Source organism: Tachyglossus aculeatus, chromosome 23, assembly GCF_015852505.1.
Source record: "Tachyglossus aculeatus isolate mTacAcu1 chromosome 23, mTacAcu1.pri, whole genome shotgun sequence".
Classification (NCBI taxonomy): domain Eukaryota; kingdom Metazoa; phylum Chordata; class Mammalia; order Monotremata; family Tachyglossidae; genus Tachyglossus; species Tachyglossus aculeatus.
The window spans coordinates 39,325,556-39,346,127 of record NC_052088.1 but is presented as its reverse complement, the minus strand read 5'-3'; the positions used below and the strand labels follow the sequence as shown (position 1 = coordinate 39,346,127).

At 41.8% G+C, this 20,572-nt stretch overlaps 1 protein-coding gene across 1 annotated transcript in view; it reads right to left on the bottom strand.

Moving 5' to 3' along the window:
- The window catches only part of SREK1IP1 (SREK1 interacting protein 1), a 37,637-nt gene that overhangs the window by 15,730 nt on the left and 1,335 nt on the right, over positions 1-20,572 (bottom strand). The window contains exon 2 of the mRNA XM_038765726.1: positions 2,773-2,820. Within this exon, the coding sequence (XP_038621654.1) occupies positions 2,773-2,820 (48 nt within the window). The remainder of the gene's footprint in view (positions 1-2,772; positions 2,821-20,572) is intronic.

The following is a 20,572-nucleotide window of genomic DNA, read 5'->3' as shown; positions in this document are numbered from 1 at the left end:
GAGGAGGAGGAGGAGGAGCCTGCAAAGGAGACTGAGAATGAACGGCCAGAGAGATAAGAGGAGAACCAAGAGAGGACGGAGTCCGTGAAGTCAAGGTCAGATAGCGTGTTGAGGAGAAGGGGATGGTCGACAGTGTCAAAGGCAGCTGACAGGTCGAGGAGGATTAGGATACAGTAGAAGCTGTGGGATTTGGCAAGAAGGTCATTAGTAACCTTTGAGAGGGCAGTTTCAGTGGAGGGGATGGAAGCCAGATTGGAGGGGGTCCAGGAGAGAGTTGGAGTTGAGGAATCCAAGGCAGCGAGTGTAGATGACTTGCTCTAGGAGTTTGGAAAGGAATGGTAGGAGGGAGATCGGGCGATAACTGGAGGGGGTGGGGGGGGCGTCAAGAGAAGGATTTTTAAGGGTGGGGGAGACGTGGGCATGTTTGAAGGCAGTGGGGAAGAAGCCGTTGGGGAGTGAGCAGTTGAAGATGGAAGTTAAGGAGGGGAGGAGGGAAGGGGTGAGAGTTTGCAGAAAACCTATTGGCTAGATCTGAAAAGGTAAATTGATTCCTTTTCAAGCAGCCTCATGTTGCTTTCCATCCTAAGGATGTGTTTTAAAGAGAATTTTTGGATATGGCTCACCCTAAGCAGGACATGTTTGCTGAAATCTTGGCATTGTTTCAGGGAGGACCGCCCTTTGGGAAAGGTCCATCTGGACTGTAGGCTAGTCTTTATTTTCATGGGCATTACAAAATAGTCGTTCAATTGAAGACAGCATTTAAAAAAAATGGCAACAGTCATGAATTTGCAAATAATGTTTAAGAATGGTCCATAGGCAATTCTTTTCTAAAGTGGGGAGATCAATAATGCTTTAAAAAAAATTCTCCCATCTCCAACTTAAAGAATTGCATTTCCACAATATTTTTAAATCAACCCATGATCATTAAAAATCTCTGCAATAACCAAGAAGTACGTTTTAATGTAAACTGTACAATATGTACCGCCTTTTCATTTATCTCTTATTATTAATGACAATTGTTAGACATTTTTTAATTTTCCTCAGCCATCAACTTAAGCCCACCCACATTTCCAGACATAAAAGCAACACAAATGGTTTTCCTGACCTCTTACTGTCAACACAATAGGCAGTACATAAAGGTTCTGACTCAAAGATAATGAACAGGCCGATTCCTTTTTATTTTGGTCAACATTACAAATATCTGTCTCTCCTAAAGACCTCCATTTGAACAAAAAGAAAGGTCTTCTTCACAAAAAGAAAGGTCCAGTCTTTCATACTGGTAGCTAGGCAACCATCATTTAAAGATGGGTGTGAGTGAAAATTAGAAAAGAGGGAACTTTAAAGATCAAATCCACTGTTCCATTTCTTTATGGCTGGAAAAAGTACTTTCCCTCTCTAAAATGAGGAAAAAGGCTACTCAAAGACTCCCGGGGGGGACAAACTAGAAATCGTTCCCTGACGGATGTTGTTCACCCCAAAGGTCAAAGATGAGCTCCGGAGGACGAAGCAGGTTAGAACTAAGTCAAAAAGTCGCTGACTTTTTGAATGACAGTTGGCCGTATGTATTATAAAGTCTCATGAAAAAGGGATATGAACTATTCTGAAGCTAAACTGCTCTGGAGCATTGTGCAAACAAAGGAACAAATCACATTTCATTGCCCACCTCATAAACATGAACAACCGCAACCGTATTTTGATGGCTTTGTCGAAAAGTAAATGGCTATGATTAACAATGCCAGCCAATAATTTCATCCTTCCGTATACCTGTGATGTAAGCTGGAGTAATCACTAGCGTTTTAGAAGCTGTATTTTAAGGTGATGTGGCTTTGTCGAAAAGTAAATGGCTATGATTAACAATGCCAGCCAATAATTTCATCCTTCAGTATACCTGTGAAGTAGGCTGGAGTAATCGTTAGTGTTTTAGAAGCTGTATTTGAAGGTGAAGTGGGTGTTTGAGAGGAGGGGTGGGCCTCTGCCTCTCTCATTCTATTTTGGCTTCCTCGGGGAAGCCACTAGCACTGTATCTGCACAAAATGAATATATTTCTAGTCACCAATTTCATTTCCAGAATTAGAGGTTTTCCCATATTCAACGGAGATGTATTCAAGTGTTAATATTTTTTTTTTTTTTACCAAGCACCAGTTAGAAATCTGCAGCTTTTTAAAGTGCGGCTTGTGTTAAGATGCTCAGTCACACACACGGTCTATCTACAGAATGCAAGGGACAGGCCAAAGTTCAATGACATCTGCCCAGATCTGAAAGTTACTGCCTCTCCCCAAGCATCTAACTTACCCTTGGGGAGTAAATGCTGGCATTAAGAGAATTGTGGGCTCGGTTTCTATAAACCAAGGTCCTCAACTGAGCACCAAATTGGACTTTTTCATCCTGGCACATTGTCTTGGACACTGGAAAGTGGACGAGGACAGCAGATGTTTTCTGAACTCGCTGCAAGGTCAAGCTAACATTCTGGAAAGAATATTTCTGGCTTATGGAGGGTCAGTAAGGCTAAAAGCCCTTGGCTGATTATATCTGGGCACTTGTGAGAAACAGTGCAGCGTCGCTTCATTTCTCCGAGCCTCAGTTACCTTGTCTGTAAAATGGGGATTAAGGCTGTGAGTCCCATGTGGAACATGGACTGTATCCAACCTGATTAACTTGCATCTACCTCAGCACTTATTACAGTGCCTGGCACAGAGTAAGTGCTTAACAAATACCATAAAAACACACACACGGTGATGCAATGAAAAATTCACGTGCACTTATTGTACTTACGGTAGCCACATTTCTTACATCCTGCCCTGATGTTGTCCTTGTTGCCACCTGAAAAACAATTTGACATAATTTTAGCAGGCAACCAAACAGGTGAAAATAATAATAATGATAATAATGACGATGGCATTTGTTATTTATTACTCTATTTATTTTACTTGTACATATCTATTCTATTTATTTTGTTAGTATGTTTGGTTTTGTTCTCTGTCTTCCCCTTTTAGACTGTGAGCCCACTGTTGGGTAGGGACTGTCTCTATATGTTGCCAATTTGTACTTCCCAAGCGCTTAACAGTGCTCTGCACATAGTAAGAGCTCAAAAAATATGATGATGGGGCTCACACTTTTAATCCCCATTTTATAGATGAGGTAACTGAGGCACAGAGAAGTTAACTGACTTGCCCAAGGTCACACAGCGGACAAGTGGCGGAGCCAGGATGAGAACCCATTTCCTCTGACTCCCAAGCCCATATTCCTTCCACTAAGCCGTGCTGCTTCTCTTAATGCCAATGGAGAATGCCATCATTTTCTATAATAACATATATGATGGTATTTATTAAGCGCTTACTATGTGCAAAGCACTGTTCTAAGCGCTGGGGAGGATACAAGGTGATCGGGTCGCCCCACGTGGGGCTCCCGGTCTTCATCCCCATTTTCCAGATGAGGTCACTGAGGCCCAGAGAAGTGAAGTGACTTGCCCAGAGTCACCCAGCCGACAAGTGGCGGAGGCGGGATTTGAACCCATGACCTCTGACTCCAAAGCCCGGGCTCTTTCCACCGAGCCACGCTGCTTCTCTTGTTTCTAGTACAAACAAGACTCAGAAGTCAAAGCCCTCTCCCTCGCTCATCCTACTGGTGTAAGCCGCTACTTTAAAACATCCCAAAAGCCAATTTACAGAAACAATCCAATTCCGGTGACTCATATTGAGCACTGGAAAAGATGAATAATTCAAAGTCAACCGTTTGTGGCAGTTATTTTCATTTGAGCTCAAAGACTTGAAGGCCTTTCAAGCAGCAGTGTGATTGGGGGGGTGGTCACAGATTCAAAGCAAAACACTTGGGGCCACTGAGTCACCCTGGAAGGTCACCCAAAGCACAAACAGCTCTCCATTATCGTGGCATTTATTGAGCACCTTCTGTGGGCAGAGCAACGCATTAACTGCTTGGGCGACTACAACAGAGCTAATAAGCACGATCCCTACACTCAATCAATCAATCGTATTTATTGAGCGCTTACTGTGTGTAGAGCACTGTACTAAGCGCTTGGGAAGTACAAGTTGGCAACATACAGAGACAGTCTCTACCCAACAGTGGGCTCACAGTCTAAAAGGGGGAGCCAGAAAACCAAACCAAACATACTAACAAAATAAAATAAATAGAATAGATATGTACAAGTAAAATAAAGGAACTCCCCCTCCTCCCCCTCCCCACAGCACCTGTATATATGTTCGTACGTATTTATTACTTATTTAATTTGTACATATTTATTCAAATTTTATTTTGTTAATGTTTTGTTTTGTTCTGTCTCCCCCTTCTATCATCATCAATCGTATTTATTGAGCACTTACTGTGTGCACAGCACTGTACTAAGTGCTTCTAGACTGTGAGCCCACTATTTATTCTATTTATTTTATTTTGTTAATATGTTTTGTTTTGTTGTCCGTCTCCCCCTTCTAGACTGTGAGCCCGCTGTTGGGGAGGGACCGTCTCTAGATGTTGCCGACTTGGACTTCCCAAGCGCTTAGTCCAGTGCTCTGCACACAGTAAGCGCTCAATAAATACGATGGAATGAATGAAATATAGTGACATCATCCCAAATGGACGGGGGTGGCTCAGCATGGCCTAGCGGCTAGAGCGTGGGTCTGGGACTCAGAAGGTCACGGGTTCTAATCCTACCTCTGCCATTTGGCTGCTGTGTGGCCTTGGGCAAGTCACTTCCCTTCCCTGTGCCTCGGTTCCCTCCTCTGCAAAATGGGGGTTAAGTCTCTGAGCCCCATTCAGGATGGGGACTGTGTCCAACACGATTTGCTTGTATCCATTCCAGTGCTTAATAATAATAATAAATATAATATATAATAATATATCAATCAATCAATCAATCGTATTTATTGAGCGCTTACTATGTGCAGAGCACTGTACTAAGCGCTTGGGAAGTACAAATTGGCAACACATAGAGGCAGTCCCTACCCAACAGTGGGCTCACAGTCTAAAAGGGGGAGACAGAGAACAGAACCAAACATACCAACAAAATAAAATAAATAAGATAGAAATGTACAAGTAAAATAAATAAATAAATAAATAAATAGAGTAGTAAATATGTACAACCATATATACATATATACAGGTGCTGTGGGGAAGGGAAGGAGGTAAGATGGGGGGATGGAGAGGGGGACGAGGGGGAGAGGAGGGAAGGGGCTCAGTCTGGGAAGGCCTCCTGGAGGAGGTGAGCTCTCAGCAGGGCCTTGAGCTCTCAGCAGGGATAATATATAATAATATAATAAAACATAATAATATATAATATATTATATTATAATATAATAAAACATAATAATATAATATACAATTATTATACATATAATAACATTATGTATAATATTATTATTATTATTACAATTATGGTACTTGTTAAACACTTACTATGTGCCAAGCACTGCTCTAAGCACTGAGTACGGTTAGTACAGCTCTTCATACAGTGCCTGTCACACAGGAAGAACTTAATAAAGAACATAGTTATTGAGGGTTTTGTTAAGCACTTACTATGTGTCACATAGTGAGCGCTCACCTCCTCCCCAACTCCTCCACCCTCCCTCCTTCCCCTCCCCACAGCACCTGTATAGATGTTTGTACAGATTATGACTCTATTTATTTTACTTGCGCATATTTACTATTCGATTTATTTTGTTAATGATGTGCATTGAGCTTTAATTCTATTTGTTCTGACGACTTGACACCTGTCCACGTGTTTTGTCGTCTGTCTCCCCCTTCTAGACTGTGAGCCCGTTGTGGGGGAGGGACCGTCTCTAGATGTTGCCAACTTGCACTTCCCAAGTGCTTAGTCCAGTGCTCTGCACACAGTAAGCGCTCAATAAGTACAACTGAATGAACGAATGAATGAACTAAGTGCTGGGGCAGATATAAGCAAATCAGGTTGGACACAGTCCCTGCTCCGTCTGGGGCTTCACAGTCTCAAACCTAATAAGCAGCGTGGCTCAGTGGAAAGAGCCCGGGCTTTGGAGTCAGAGGTCATGGGTTCAAATCCCGGCTCTGCCAATTGTCAGCTGTGTGACTTTGGGTGAGTCACTTCTCTGTGCCTCAGTGACCTCATCTGTAAAATGGGGATTAAGACTGTGAGCCCCCCCGTGGGACAAGCTGATCTACCTGGTAACCTCCCCAGCGCTTAGAACAGTGCTTTGCACACAGTAAGTGCTTAATAAAGGCCACCATTATTAATAATAAGTTATTATTTAATATATAATATTATAAATAATATCATATTTATTAATAATAATGATGGCATTTATTAAGCGCTTACTATGTGCAAAGCACTGTTCTAAGCGCTGGGCACTGTTCTAAGTGCTAAATTGGGAAATTCTAGGTAACGAGTGGGCTTTCTTCATCATCATCATCATCAATCATATTTATTGAGCGCTTACTATGTGCAGAGCACTGTAATAAGCGCTTGGGAAGTACAAATTGGCAACATATAGAGACAGTCCCTACCCAACATTGGGCTCACAGTCTAAAAGGGGGAGACAGAGAACAAAACCAAACATACTAACAAAATAAAATAAATAGAATAGATATGTACAAGTAAAATAAATAGAGTAATAAATATGTACAAACATATATACATATATACAGGTGCTGTGGGGAAAGGAAGGAGGTAAAATGGGGGGGATGGAGAGGGGGACGAGGGGGAGAGGAAGGAAGGGGCTCAGTCTGGGAAGGCCTCCTGGAGGAGGTGAGCTCTCAGCAGGGCCTTGAAGGGCCTTCATCCTCATCAGCATCATCGACTGTGGCAGCAGCACTTATAGAGGATATAGGACTGCCCTAGGTGCTTGGGAAGCATACAACAGAAGGGAAAAGGCTAGATAATAATAATAATAATAATAATGATGATGATGGCATTTGTTAAGCGCTTACTATGTACAAAGCACTGTTCTAAGCACTGGGGGGGGGGGGGGATACAATGTGATCAGGTTGTCCCACGTGGGGCTCGCAGCCTTAATCCCCATTTTTACAGATGAGGGAACTGAGGCTCAGAGAAGTTAAGTGGCTTGCCTCAGGTCACACAGCAGACTGGTGGCTGAGCCAGGATTCGAGCCCACGACCTCGGACTCCAAAGCCCGGGCTCTTTCCACTGAGCCACGCTGCTTTCTGACGCTGTACGTCCCTGCACTCTTCAAACATTTCCTCTGGCATCCGATTTTGATCGCCCTACAGCAGCTGTTTGGTTCTCCTAAATGTGGTTTCGTCCACCTCCACACAACCGGCACAGTGAAGCAGTGTGTTGGGGTGTGTATTTGTTCATTCATCCATTGTCGTATTTATTGAGCACTCACTGTCCATGCAGCACTTGGGAAAGTACAGTAATAATAATAATAATGATAATGATGGTATTAAGCCCTTACTAGAGAAGCAGCGTGGCTCAGTGGAAAGAGCCCAGGCTTTGGAGTCAATCAATCAATCGTATTTATTGAGCGCTTACTGTGTGCAGAGCACTGGACTAAGCGCTTGGGAAGGACAAGTTGGCAGCATATAGAGACAGTCCCTACCCAACAGCGGGCTCACAGTCTAAAAGTCAGAGGTCATCGGTTCAAATCCCGGCTCCGCCAGCTGTGTGACTTTGGGCAAGTCACTTCACTTCTCTGGGCCTCAGTTCCCTCATCTGGAAAATGGGGGTTAAAATTGTGTGGGGCAATCTGATCACCTTGTAACCTCCCCAGCGCTTAGGACAGCGTTTGGCACATAGTAAGCGCTTAACAAATACCAACATTATTATTATTACTATGTGCAAAGCACTGTCCTAAGTGCTGGGGAGGTTACAAGGTGATCAGGTTGCCCTATGGGGCAATCAGTCTTAATCCCCATTTTACAGATGAGGGAACTGAGGCCTAGAGAAGTTAAGTGACTTGCCCAAGATCACACAGCTGACAATTGGCAGAGTGGGGATTTGAACCCATGACCTCTGACTCCAAAGCCCGGGCTCTTTCCACTGAGCCACGCTGCTTCTCAGGACCACAACAGTGAGGTTCCCTGCCCACAGGTATTATTATACCGTCTCTATATGTTTCCAACTTGTACTTCCCAAGCGCTTAGTACAGCGCTCTGCACACAGTAAGCGCTCAATCAATGACTGAATGAATGACTCCCCACAGCACATATGTATCTATCTGTATATATCTGTAATTTATTGTTTTATCTATTTGTCTTAATGTCTGTCTCCCCCTCTAGACCGTGAGCTCGTTGTTGGGTAGGGACCATCTCTATATGTTTCCAACTTGGGCTTCCCAAGCGCTTAGTACAGTGCTCTGCACACAGTATGCACTCAATAAATATGACTGAATGAATGACTCCCCACAGCACATGTCTATCTGTATATATCTGTAATTTATTGTTTTATCTATTTGTCTTAATGCCTGTCTCCCCCTCTAGACTGTGAGCACGTTGTTGGGTAGGGACTGTCTCTATATGTATCCAATTTGTACTTCCCAAGCGCTTAGTACAGTGCTCTGCACACAGTAAGCGCTCAATAAATATGACTGAATGAATGACTCCCCACAGCACGTGTCCATCTGTATATATCTGTAACTTACTGTTTTATCTATTTGTCTTAATGCCTGTCTCCCCCTCTAGACCGTGAGCTCGTTGTTGGGTAGGGACCGTCTCTAGATGTTGCCAACTTGGACTTCCCAAGCGCTTCATACAGTGCTCTGCACACAGTAAGCGCTCAATAAATACGACTGAATGAATGACTCCCCACAGCACATATGTATCTATCTGTACCTATCTGTAATTTATTGTTTTATCTATTTGTCTTAATGCCTGTCTCCCCCTCTAGACCGTGAGCTGGTTGTTGGTTAGGGACCGTCTCTAGATGTTTCCAACTTGGGCTTCCCAAGCACTTAGTACAGTGCTCTGCACACAGTAAGCGCTCAATAAATACGACTGAATGAATGACTCCCCACAGCACATATGTATATATCTGTAATTTATTGTTTTATCTATTTGTCTTAATGCCTGTCTCCCCCTCTAGACCGTGAGCTCGTTCTTGGGTAGGGACCGTCTCTCTATGTTTCCAACTTGGGCTTCCCAAGCGCTTCGTACAGTGCTCTGCACACAGTAAGCGCTCAATAAATACGACTGACTGAATGAATAATTATTGCTAATGTCTGAGGTTGGTCCTTCTGCGGAGTGAGCAGTTTCCCGCCTCGAGAAGCTCGTGGGCCTCTCCCCTTATCTATGTATGGGACTATGTATTCTCCCCCTTTTAGACTGTGAGCCCACTGTTGGGTAGGGACTGTCTCTATATGCTGCCAACTTGTACTTCCCAAGCACTTAGTACAGTGCTCTGCACACAGTAAGTGCTCAATAAATACGATTGATGATGATGACTACCTACTGGACCACCCCATCCTCATTCATGCCTGCTCGGCGCCACCAAGAAGAGCCGAGTAGCAGCTAGAGCTCCCGGGGACCCAGAAGATACGGCCACCACAAGTCGGCTGTGTGACCTTGGGCAAGTCACTGTGTGCAGAGCACTGGACTAAGCGCTTGGGAAGTACAAGTTGGCAACATATAGAGACGGTCCCTACCCAACACTTGGCAGCTGTGCGACCTTGGGCAAGTCACTTAACTTCTCTGTGCCTCAGTGACCGCATCTGTAAAATGGGATTAAGGCTGCGAGCCCCACATGGGACAATCTAATTACCTTCTAATTACAAGTGCCAGCTTGTACTTCCCAAGGGCTTAGAGCAGTGCTTGGCACATAGTAAGCGCTTAACAGATACCATCATTATTATTAAGTAATAATGATAATTATGGAATTTTGGGGGGCTTACTATGTGCCAAGCACTGGGGTAAATGCAATACCATCAGATAATAATAGTAATGGTATTAAGCGCTTACTATGTAGCACTGGGGTAAATGCAATACCGTCAGATAATAACAGTAATGGTATTAATCAATCAATCGTATTTATTGAGTGCTTACTGTGTGCAGAGCACTGTACTAAGCACTTGGGAAGTACAAGTTGGCAACATAGAGACCGTCCTTACCCAACAGTGGGCTCACAGTCTAGAAGTGCTTACTATGTGCCAAGCACTGTTCTAAGATCATCATCATCATCAATTGTATTTATTGAGCACTTACTGTGTGCAGAACACTGTACTAAGCGCTTGGGAAGTACAAGTTGGTAACATATAGAGACAGTCCCTACCCAACAGCGGCTCACAGTCTAGAAGCGCTTACTATGTGCCAAGAACTGTTTTAAGATCAGACACGGTTCTGATCCCCCTTGGGGTTCACAGCCTAAGACGGAGGGAGACAGGCATGCCATGTTCATTTTACAGATAAGGAAGCAGGCACAGAGAAGTTAAGTGGCTTGGCTAAGGTCACACAGCAGGCAAGTGCCGGAGCCAAGATTAGAACCCAGGACTTCCGACTTTCCGTCCTGCATTTTCCATCAGGCCACGCTATTTCTCCACCTTCTGTCGTAAAGATCCTCGGCCCTACGGTGCTAGTAAAGCCCCCGAGCATCCCCCCCGTTCAAGGCCTCTGATCAATGAGGTTTACGGAGAGAGGGGCTATCTACAGTGCTCTGCATATAGTAAGCACTCAGTACATACCACTGATCAATTGATTGATGAGAATAACTTTTCACAAAATACAAATGGATGAGACACGGTCTACCAACTCTGTTATATTATACTCTCCTAACTGCTTAGAACAGTGCTCTGCACACAGTGAGCACTCGAAGTTTCTAGACTGTGAGCCCACTGTTGGGCTCTATATGTTGCCAACTTGGACTTCCCAAGCGCTTAGTACAGTGCTCTGCACACAGTAAGCGCTCAATAAATACGATTGAATGAATGGATCGGGCTATCTTGCAGAGTGGTAGAAAATCCCATATATCCATTTGGAAAGCTGAAGGGCACACATTTATTGATAATAATAATGATGATAGACTGTGACCCTGCTGCTGGGTAGGGACCGTCTCCATATGATGCCAACTTGGACTTCCCAAGCGCTTAGTACAGTGCTCTGCACACAATAAGCGCTCAATAAATACGATTGAATGAATGAATGGATCGGGCCATCTTGCAGAGTGGTAGAAAATCCCATATATCCATCTGGAAAGCTGAAGGGCACACATTAATAATAATAATAATGATGATAGACTGTGAGCCCGCTGCTGGGTAGGGACCATCTCTATATGTTGCCAACTTGGACTTCCCAAGCGCTTAGTACAGTGCTCTGCACACAGTAAGCGCTCAATAAATACGATTGAATGAATGAATGGATCGGGCCATCTTGCAGAGTGGTAGAAAATCCCATATATCCATTTGGAAAGCTGAAGGGCACACATTAATAATAATAATAATAATAATAATAATAATGATAGACTGTGAGCCTGCTGCTGGGTAGGGACCATCTCTATATGTTGCCAACTTGGACTTCCCAAGCGCTTAGTACAGTGCTCTGCACACAGTAAGTGCTCAATAAATACGATTGAATGAATGAATGGATCGGGCCATCTTGCAGAGTGGTAGAAAATCCCATATATCCATTTGGAAAGCTGAAGGGCACACATTTATTAATAATAATAATGACGATAGACTGTGAGCCCGCTGCTGAGTAGGGACCGTCTCTATATGATGCCAACTTGGACTTCCCAAGCGCTTAGTACAGTGCTCTGCACACAGTAAGCGCTCAATAAATACAATTGAATGAATGAATGAATGGATCGGGCCATCTTGCAGAGTCGTAGAAAATCCCATATATCCATTTGGAAAGCTGAAGGGCACACATTTATTAATAATAATAATGACGATAGACTGTGAGCCCGCTGCTGGGTAGGGACCGTCTCTATATGTTGCCAACTTGGACTTCCCAAGCGCTTAGTACAGTGCTCTGCACACAGTAAGCGCTCAATAAATACGAATGAATGAATGAATGGATCGGGCCATCTTGCAGAGTGGTAGAAAATCCCATATTTCCATTTGGAAAGCTGAAGGGCACACATTTATTAATAATAATAATGACGATAGACTGTGAGCCCGCTGCTGAGTAGGGACCGTCTCTATATGTTGCCAACTTGGACTTCCCAAGCGCTTAGTACAGTGCTCTGCACACAGTAAGCGCTCAATAAATACGAATGAATGAATGAATGGATCGGGCCATCTTGCAGAGTGGTAGAAAATCCCATATTTCCATTTGGAAAGCTGAAGGGCACACATTTATTAATAATAATAATGACGATAGACTGTGAGCCCGCTGCTGAGTAGGGACCGTCTCTATATGATGCCAACTTGGACTTCCCAAGCGCTTAGTACAGTGCTCTGCACACAGTAAGCGCTCAATAAATACAATTGAATGAATGAATGAATGGATCGGGCCATCTTGCAGAGTCGTAGAAAATCCCATATATCCATTTGGAAAGCTGAAGGGCACACATTTATTAATAATAATAATGACGATAGACTGTGAGCCCGCTGCTGAGTAGGGACCGTCTCTATATGTTGCCAACTTGGACTTCCCAAGCGCTTAGTACAGTGCTCTGCACACAGTAAGCGCTCAATAAATACAATTGAATGAATGAATGAATGGATCGGGCCATCTTGCAGAGTCGTAGAAAATCCCATATATCCATTTGGAAAGCTGAAGGGCACACATTTATTAATAATAATAATGACGATAGACTGTGAGCCCGCTGCTGAGTAGGGACCGTCTCTATATGTTGCCAACTTGGACTTCCCAAGCGCTTAGTACAGTGCTCTGCACACAGTAAGCGCTCAATAAATACGAATGAATGAATGAATGGATCGGGCCATCTTGCAGAGTGGTAGAAAATCCCATATTTCCATTTGGAAAGCTGAAGGGCACACATTTATTAATAATAATAATGACGATAGACTGTGAGCCCGCTGCTGAGTAGGGACCGTCTCTATATGTTGCCAACTTGGACTTCCCAAGCGCTTAGTACAGTGCTCTGCACACAGTAAGCGCTCAATAAATACGAATGAATGAATGAATGGATCGGGCCATCTTGCAGAGTGGTAGAAAATCCCATATTTCCATTTGGAAAGCTGAAGGGCACACATTTATTAATAATAATAATGACGATAGACTGTGAGCCCGCTGCTGAGTAGGGACCGTCTCTATATGATGCCAACTTGGACTTCCCAAGCGCTTAGTACAGTGCTCTGCACACAGTAAGCGCTCAATAAATACAATTGAATGAATGAATGAATGGATCGGGCCATCTTGCAGAGTGGTAGAAAATCCCATATATCCATTTGGAAAGCTGAAGGGCACACATTTATTAATAATAATAATGACGATAGACTGTGAGCCCGCTGCTGAGTAGGGACCGTCTCTATATGATGCCAACTTGGACTTCCCAAGCGCTTAGTACAGTGCTCTGCACACAGTAAGCGCTCAATAAATACAATTGAATGAATGAATGAACACACTGCAAACACCTAGGGCAGCTCATCTGAATTAAATAAAATTGGCGGGATCTCAAGATGTCAGAATATTCACATTTTGACACGGTGGAGATAATCAACGGTATCCTTTGAACAGGAAACACTGTTCTAAGCGCTTGGGAGAGTACAACAGAAGCAAGACGCATGCTTTATAAATAATACTGGATGAATACAAAGTGCCTCACGGGCAGCTCGTCACGTAAGCTGAAAAACCGATACAAAAACCGCCTTTATAAATGTGGCTAAGTGTGATTTCTCTCGGCATAATTTGGAGTTTTCTGCCTCGCGTTCATAACCTGCACATTAGAGCGGAGAGCCTCCCGGACAATTTGGTGTGGATTTTTAAAACACTACATCAGATCTGAAATGAGAGTAAAATCTGAAGCCTCTTAGGCCGCTCAGGAAATTGTACGTTTCATACAAACAATTTTAAGACCTCAGCATGAATTGAGGTTCAGCATTAAATCAGTTTCCATAGAAACTGCAAATGCTAAATAAAACCGGAGAAATGGCTCTAAAATGAGCAATCACTCTTTCCTCAGACTATAAAAGATGCAATAATGGCCAGGTACAGAGTAAAATTGCCTCAGCATATACTGTATCACCAAATGTATATATGTTTGTACATATTTATTACTCTATTTTACTTGTACATATCTATTCTATTTATTTTATTCTCTTAGTATGTTTGGTTTTGTTCTCTGTCTCCCCCTTTAAGACTGTGAGCCCACTGTTGGGTAGGAACTGTCTCTATATGTTGCCAACTTGTACTTCCCAAGCGCTTAGTCCAGTGCTCTGCACACAGTAAGCGCTCAATAAATACGATTGATGATGACGAAACCGAAAAACATTTATACTGAAAGGCATTAAAAGGAATCCACCATTCTACCATCTCAAATCCTTGCTAGAACAAGACGTAAAACCATTTTTTTTTTTCAAGTCCTGGAAAAATCCGACTTTTCTATTAAATTCAGGAGAGGGTTTGTAGTAGCGTTTACTGAGCGCCCACTGGGCTCAATGAACACAAACCAAAATTAAAATTATTATATTTAATGCCCTACGCTGCGTGCTTGGGAAAGGACAAACGATGATGTGACATGTTCCCTGTCCACAAGGAGCTTACACTCTAGCGGTTCGCCCACATTTACTCTGATAGGGATATTGGATTGTAACTATAACAGCCTGTTTCTGCCCCTCAGTTTTTCCCCTCAAGCATCTTGATAATCAAAAGTGGAATATCTGTTCATTCTGCATTGTTTTCCCAGACTATGCTGTGGAGACTGTGAGCCTTTTATCAATCAATCAATTGATTGATAAATTAGACTGTGAGCCCACTGTTGGGTAGGGACCGTCTCTATATGTTGCCAATTTGTACTTCCCAAGCGCTTAGTACAGTGCTCTGCGCACTGTAAGCGCTCAATAAATACGACTGATTGATTGGAGCGAGAAATATTGGGGAATCAGGGAAAGTTCCCCTGACAACACCCGTTTGTCCGATGAACCGTTTGTTGGCACGCACGCGGTGATCGAGGCAGGCGTACTAAGGACCCTAATGGGAATTTTTCTCTAACAGAGGGTTTATCGGGATTGGCAGAGAAACAAGTGTACTTGGCAAAAAATAAATTCCCTTGTCCGCCCTGGTTCTTTTCCAGACCCACGAGTTTTCTTCTTGACCCGTTTTCCGGAACCTTTTCCATTTGTGGGAAACTGACCAGACTTTAGCGGGCGCTTCGGTTTCCTGGCAGCGAGATGTTTTCCCCGTTTAAAGTTGATCCGATCTCCTCACCGGGCAATGGCACGTGAGGGTTTGGCACGGGATGGGCCAGGGATGGAGCCTGAATTGGTGCAGTGGGACGGAAAGCCGTAGAACCTACCCAGTTCATTCATTCAGTTGTGTTTATTCATCATCATCATCAATTGTATTTATTGAGCCCTTACTGTGTGCAGAGCACTGTACTAAGCGCTTGGGAAGTCCAAGTCGGCAACACATAGAGATGGTCCCTACCCAACAGTGGGCTCACAGTCTAGAAGGGGGAGACAGAGAACAGAACCAAGCATATTAACAAAATAAAATAAATAGAATAGATATGTACAAGTAAAATAAATGAATAGACAGTGATAAATATGTACAAACATATATACATCATCATCAATCATATTGAGTGCTTACTGTGTGCAGAGCACTGTACTAAGCGCTTGGGAAGTACAAATTGGCAACATCTAGAGACAGTCCCTACCCAACAGTGGGCTCACAGTCTAAAAGGGGGAGACAGAGAACAAAACCAAACATACTAACAAAATAAAATAAATAGAATAGATATGTACAAGTAAAATAGACAGTGATAAATATGTACAAACATATATACATCATCATCAATCGTATTTATTGAGCGCTTACTGTGTGCAGAGCACTGTACTAAGCGCTTGGGAAGTCCAAGTTGGCAACACATAGAGACAGTCCCTACCCAACAGTGGGCTCACAGTCTAAAAGGGGGAGACAGAGAACAAAACCAAACATACTAACAAACTAAAATAAATAGAATAGGTATGTACAAGTAAAATAAATAGAGTGATAAATATGTACAAACATATATACATCATCATCAATTGTATTTATTGAGCGCTTACTGTGTGCAGAGCACTGTACTAAGCGCTTGGGAAGTACAAGTTGGCAACACATACAGACAGTCCCTACCCAACAGTGGGCTCACAGTCTAAAAGGGGGAGACAGAGAACAAAACCAAACATATTAACAAAATAAATAGAATAGATATGTACAAGTAAAATAAATAGAGTGATAAATACGTACAAACATATATACATATATACAGGTGCTGTGGGGAAGGGAAGGAGGTAAGATGGGGGGGATGGAGAGGGGGACGAGGGGGAGAGAAAGGAAGGGGCTCAGTCTGGGAAGGCCTCCTGGAGGAGGTGAGCTCTCAGTAGGGCCATAATAATAATAATAATAATGGTATTTATTAAGCACTTACTATGTGCAAAGCACAGTATAATAATAATGGCATTTATTAAGCACTTACTATGTGCAAAGTACTGTTCTAAGCGTAGGGGAGGTTACAAGGTGATCAGGTTGGCCCACGGGGGGCTCATAGTCGAGCGCTTTACTGAGCGCTTCCTGTGTGCAGAGCACTGTACTAAGCGCTTGGGAAGTACAAGTTCAATTGGGCTTGAGGTTCAGCCCTCCCCATGAAGTGTAAGGACCGGCTCGTTGGACTGGACGTGAGGCTAGTATGCTACTGGCATACGGAGCTTGCACATATGAATGGCGGGATCTGGGAATGCTGGGACTACGACCTTTGGACGGTCCCTCCGGGACCATTCATCCAGTCGTATTTATTGAGCGCTTCCTGTGTGCGGAGCACTGTATGAAGCGCTTGGGAAGTCCAAGTTGGCAACATCTAGAGACGGTCCCTACCCGACAGCGGGCTCACCGTCTAGAAGGGGGAGACGGAGAACAAAACATATGAATAAAATAAATAGAATAAATCCGTACAAATAAAATAAATAATAGAGTAATAAATCCGTACAAACATATATCCAGGTGCTGTGGGGAGGGGAAGGAGGTAAGGGGGAGAGGAAGGAGGGGGCTCGGTCTGGGAATGTCGGGACTAGGACCTTTGGACAGTCCCTCCGGGATCCACGCACGGGTAGCCGTGCTCCTGGTGTGCGTGGGGATTGTCTCTTTTTATTGCTGAATTGACCAGTCCACGCGCTTAGTACACTGCTCTGCACACAGTAAGCGCTCACTAATAATGATGGCATTTATTAAGCGCTTACTATGTGCAAAGCACTGTTCTAAGCGCTGGAATAAATACGCCTGAATCAACGAATGCTCTCTTCCTGTGTTCAGAGCACTGAACTGCCAACTTGTACTTCCCAAGCGCTTAGTACAGTGCTCGGCACACAGTAAGCGCCCAATAAATATGATCGACTGATTGATTGTACTAAGCGCTAAATAAAATCAATAGAGTAAGAAGTAAAACCGATAGAGTGAGAAGTAAAATAGAGTAATAAGTCAAATCGATGGAGTAGTAAGTCAAATCAATGGAGTAATACGTCAAATAGAGTGAGTTCATTCGATCGTATTTTTTGAGCGCTTACTGTGTGCGGAGCGCCGTACTAAGCGCTAAATAAAATCAATAGAGTAATAAGTCAAATCAATAGAGTAATAAGTAAAATAGAGTAATAAGTTCATTCAATCATATTTATTGAGCGCTTACTGTGTGCGGAGCACTGTACTAAGTGCTAAATAAAATCAATAGTGTAATAAGTCAAATCAATAGAGTAATAAGTAAAATAGAGTGATAAGTTCATTCAATCATATTTATTGAGTGCTTACTGTGTGTGGAGCACTGTACTAAGCGCTAAATAAAATCAACAGAGTAATAAGTCAAATCAAAAGAGTAATAAGTAAAATAGAGTAATAGGTTCATTCAATAATATTTATTGAGCGCTTACTGTGTGCGGAGCACTGTACTAAGCGCTAAATAAAATCAATTGAGTAATAAGCAAAATCAGTAGAGTAATAAGTAAAATAATAGAGTAATAAGTAAAATCAATAGAGTAACAAGTCAAATAGAGTAATAAGTCAAATCAATAGAGTAATAAGTCAAATAGAGTAATAAGTTCATTCAATCATATTTATTGAGCGCTTACTGTGCGCGAAGCACTGTACTAAGCGCTAAATAAAATCAATAGAGTAATAAGTCAAATCAATAGAGTAATAAGTAAAATAGAGTAATAAGTTCATTCAATCATATTTATTGAGCGCTTACTGTGCGCACAGCACTGTACTAAGCGCTAAATAAAATCAATTGAGTAATAAGCAAAATCAGTAGAGTAATGTCAGAGTAATAAGTTCATTCAACTGTATTGAGCGCTTACTGTGTGCACAGCACTGTACTAAGCACTAAATAAAATCAATCGAGTAATAAGTAAAATCAATAGAGCAATAAGTAAAATAATAGAGTAATAAGTAAAATCAATCGAGTAACAAGTCAAATAGAGTAATAAGTAAAATCAATAGAGTAATAAGTCAAATAGAGTAATAAGTTCATTCAATCGTATTTATTGAGCGCTTACTGTGCGCAGGGCACTGTACTAAGTGCTAAATAAAATCAATAGAGTAAGAAGTCAAATAGAGTAATAAGTAAAATCAATAGAGTAATAAGTCAAATGGAGTAATAAGTTCATTCAATCATATTTACTGAGCGTTTACTGTGTGCAGAGCACTGTACTAAGCGCTAAATAAAATCAATCGAGTAATAAGTCAGAGTAATAAGTAAAACCATAGAGTAATAGGTAAAATAGAGTAATAAGTAAAATCAATAGAGTAATAAGTCAGAGTAATAAATAAAATCAATAGAGTGATAAGTCGAATAGAGTAATAAGTTCATTTTCAGACTGTGAGCCCACTGTTGGGTAGGGACCGTCTCTATATGTTGCCAACTTGTACCTCCTAAGCGCTTAGTAATAATAATAATAATGTTGGCATTTGTTAAGCGCTTACTATGTGCAAAGCACTGTTCTAAGCGCTTGGGGGGATACAAAGTGATCAGGTTTTCCCACGTGGGGCTCACAGTCTTAATCCCCATTTTACAGATGAGGTAACTGAGGCTCAGAGAAGTTAAGTGACTTGCCCAAGGTCACACAGCAGACATGGGGCGCTTACTGTGTGCAGAGCACTGTACTAAGCGCTTAATAAAATCAACAGAATAATAAGTAAAATCAATAGAGTAATAAGTCAAATAGAGTAATGAGTAAAATCAATACAGTAATAAGTCAGAGTAATAAGTTCATTCAATCGCTTACTGTGTGCAGAGCACTGGACTAAGAGCTAAATAAAATCAACAGAGTAATAAGTCAAATAGAGTAATAAGTTCATTCAATCCTATTTATTGAGCGCTTACTGTGTGCAGAGCACTGGACTAAGCACTAAATAAAATCAAGAGTAATAAGTCAGAGCAATAAGTAAAATCAATGGAGTAATAGGTAAAATAGAGTAAGAAATCAATACAGTAATAAGTCAGAGTAATAAATAAAATCAATAGAGTAATAAGTCAAATAGAGTAATAAGTTCATTTTTAGACTGTGAGCCCACTGTTGGGTAGGGACCGTCTCTATATGTTGGCAACTTGGACTTCCCAAGCGCTTAGTACAGTGCTCTGCACACAGTAAGCGCTCAATAAATACGATTGATTGATTGATTCAATCATATTGGGCGCTTACTGTGTGCAGAGCACTGTACTAAGCGCTAAATAAAATCAACAGAATAATAAGTAAAACCAATAGAGTAATAGGTCAAATAGAGTAATGAGTAAAATCAATAGAGTAATAAGTCAAATAGAGTAATACGTTCATTCAATCGTATTTATTGTGCACTTACTGTGTGCAGAGCACTGGACTAAGCGCTAAATAAAATCAATAGAGTAATAAGTCAAATCAATAGAGTAATAAGTAAAATAATAGAGTAATAAGTCAAATCAATAGAGTAATAAGTCAGAGTAATAAGTTCATTCAATCCTATTTATTGAGCGCTTACTGTGTGCAGAGCACTGGACTAAGCGCTAAATAAAATCAATAGAGTAATAAGTCAGAGTAATAAGTCAAATCAATAGAGTAATAAGTCAAATAGAGTAATAAGTTCATTCGATCATATTTATTGAGCGCTTACTGTGTGCAGAGAACTGTACTAAGCGCTAAATAAAATCAATAGAGTAATAAGTAGAATCAACAGAGTAATAAGTAAAATAGAGTAATAAGTAAAATCAATAAATAAGTAAAATAGAGTAATAAGTAAAATCAATCCAGTAATGTCAGAGTAATAAGTTCATTCAATTGTATTTATTGAGCTCTTACTGTGTGCAGAGCACTGTACTAAGCGCTAAATAAAATCAACAGAATAATAAGTAAAATCAATAGAGGAATAAGTCAAATAGAGTAATGAGTAAAATCAATAGAGTAATAAGTCAAATAGAGTAATAAGTTCATTCAATCGTATTTATTGAGTGCTTACTGTGTGCAGAGCACTGGACTATGAGCTAAATAAAAATCAATAGAGAAGTCAAATAGAGTAA